Source organism: Rhincodon typus, chromosome 48 (genome assembly GCF_021869965.1).
Source record: "Rhincodon typus isolate 14 chromosome 48, sRhiTyp1.1, whole genome shotgun sequence".
NCBI lineage: Eukaryota > Metazoa > Chordata > Chondrichthyes > Orectolobiformes > Rhincodontidae > Rhincodon > Rhincodon typus.
In genome coordinates, this window is record NC_063379.1 from 618,700 (window position 1) to 620,952 (window position 2,253).

The 2,253-nt window shown below is 50.0% G+C and overlaps 1 protein-coding gene across 1 annotated transcript; it reads left to right on the top strand.

Moving 5' to 3' along the window:
* The first annotated feature begins 125 nt into the window (after positions 1 to 125).
* Positions 126 to 1,935, top strand: LOC125488052 (protein phosphatase Slingshot homolog). The gene is made up of 3 exons (XM_048620851.1): positions 126 to 288; positions 1,137 to 1,258; positions 1,489 to 1,935. Exons 1-3 carry the CDS (start codon positions 136 to 138, stop codon positions 1,562 to 1,564), a joined length of 351 nt encoding a protein of 116 aa, XP_048476808.1. The 5' UTR covers positions 126 to 135; the 3' UTR covers positions 1,565 to 1,935.
* The last annotated feature ends 318 nt before the right edge of the window (positions 1,936 to 2,253 follow it).

Below are 2,253 nucleotides of genomic sequence, written 5' to 3' on the forward strand. Positions count from 1 at the left end.
CACCCTCTCTTTTCTTCCCCTGCTCGCCCCTCTCTCCACCCCCCACCCCGAACTCCGTTGTTTCCGGGAGGAGGTGTAGGTTTGGGGGGTTGCTGTGCTAACTGCTCTCGCTCTGTATGCAGGGACAGTTTTTTGATGGGCCAAGGCTCAGCGTTACTGTTTGCTACAGTTGATGATGAGCGAGCGGAGCTTCCTCACAGTGTTCCTGAGGCCAGCAACGTGGGAGCCCTCCAACACCACATGCAACTGATGTGTAACAAACTGCGACAGGACGATACTATCACCCTGGTTAGTCAGCACATCGCCACCAACACCAACACAGGGGAAAGCTCCCTCTACACTGTCCCCCAACACACACCCTCAGGGACAGGGACAGCACGGCGTTAGATACAGAGTAAAGCTCCCTCTACACCGCACCCCCATCGAACACACCCAGGGACAGGGACAGCACGGGGTTAGATACAGAGTAAAGCTCCCTCTGCACAGTCCCCCCCATCAAACACTCCCAGGACAGGGACAGCACAGGGTTAGATACAGAGTAAAGCTTCCTCTACACTGACCCCCCATCAAACATTCCCAGGGACAGCACAGGGTTAGATACAGAGTAAAGCTTCCTCTACACTGCACCCCCATTGAACACACCCAGGGACAGGGACAGCACGGGGTTAGATACAGAGTAAAGCTCCCTCTACACCGTCCCCCCCATCAAACACTCCCAGGGACGGGGACAGCACAGGGTTAGATAAAGAGTAAAGCCTCCTCTACACTGCGCCCCCCATCAAACCCTCCCAGGACAGGGACAGCATGGGGTTAGATACAGAGGAAATCTCCCTCTACACTGTCTCCATCTAACACTCCCAGGGACAGGGATAGCACGGGGTCAGATACAGAGTAAAGCTCCCTCTACACTGTTCCCCATCAAACCCTCCCAGCACAGGGTTAGATAAAGCCTAGTTTTAATGCACTTTTTACAAAAGTGGAGTTGTGTGTTTTCTACAGTCATCATTTAAGATAGATTTCTGTTTCTCTCATTCTCTCCCTAACTCACTCCTGGATCTGTCTGTGTCTGTCTCTCTCCAATGACACATTCACAAACACTCCATCACCGCTTCCCTCTCTCTCTCTCTCTCCCCCAGGCAGTGCGACTAGAGTCTGCTAAACCCCATCGCATCCCTTACTTTGTAATGGTATCGAACACAGAGAGAGTGAATGTGGGGGAGAACATTATTCTGGGAATGGACATCATACAGCATGGAAGGTGAGACAGAGAGAGAGGGTCTGGGGATATCAGCCAGGATTCCTGTTCCTGATCACTGTCCAGTGATCCCTCTGTTAAAGAGAGAGAGAGAGAGAGAGAGGGGGTGGAAGGAGGAGGGGGGATAGCAGCCAGGGACCCTGTGCCTGATCCAGTGATCCTTGTGCTGGGGAGAGAGTTGAGGGTGTGTGATATTTTAATCAGAGCCGTTGTGTGTTTATTTTGTGTTACAGTGAAGTGGTCTGCACTATCGGCTTGGTGCTCCCTGTATGGAGTGACACACAAGTATTCTTAGATGGAGATGGGTAAGCTCTGTACATCATTCTGAGAATGGGCAGGTATTTCTCTCTCCATCTCTCTCTTTCACACTCACCCTCACTCTTACTCTCAGTCCTGTATCTGGTGACATCTCTCTAACCCTGTCTATCTATCTCACACACTTCTGTCTCAGAGAATACCTCTGTAAATCTCTCTCTCTCTTTCTCTGTCACACACAGACGCACACTAATGCACACACACTCACATACACACACACACACACACACACAAACACGCACACACAGACTCACACACATAGAGACATACACACTCCTGCATCTGGGGAGCTCTCTCTAACCCTCTCGCACTCTCCTCTAATTTAGTTCTCTCTTTTTGCTTCATCTTGTCCCTCTCTCTCCTTCTCTGTGATTCTTTCTTTCTAGATTTTCCTCCATCTCTGTTGCCCCTCGTTGTCTCTCTGTTTCTCTGTCTGTCTCTGCCTCTCTTTCTCTGTTAGGCAATGGCCTAATGCTATTACTGCTGGGCTGTTAACCCAGAGACCCAGCGAACTGGCTTCGAATCCCGCAACAGCAGATGGTGGAATTTGAATTCAATAAATATCTTGAATTAAGAATCTAATGATGACCATGAATCCATTGTCGATTGTCAGGAAAAACCCATCTGGTTCACTAATGTCCTTTAGGGAAGGAAACTGCCATCCTTACCTGGCCTGGCCTACA

Coding starts and splice junctions, on each gene's coding strand:
- LOC125488052 (XM_048620851.1), top strand. CDS start 136: ATGGGCCAAGGCTCAGCGTTACTGTTTGCTACAGTTGATGATGAGCGA. Junction 289..1,136: donor AGGACGATACTATCACCCTG/GTTAGTCAGCAC, acceptor TCTCTCCCCCAG/GCAGTGCGACTAGAGTCTGC. Junction 1,259..1,488: donor GACATCATACAGCATGGAAG/GTGAGACAGAGA, acceptor TTTGTGTTACAG/TGAAGTGGTCTGCACTATCG.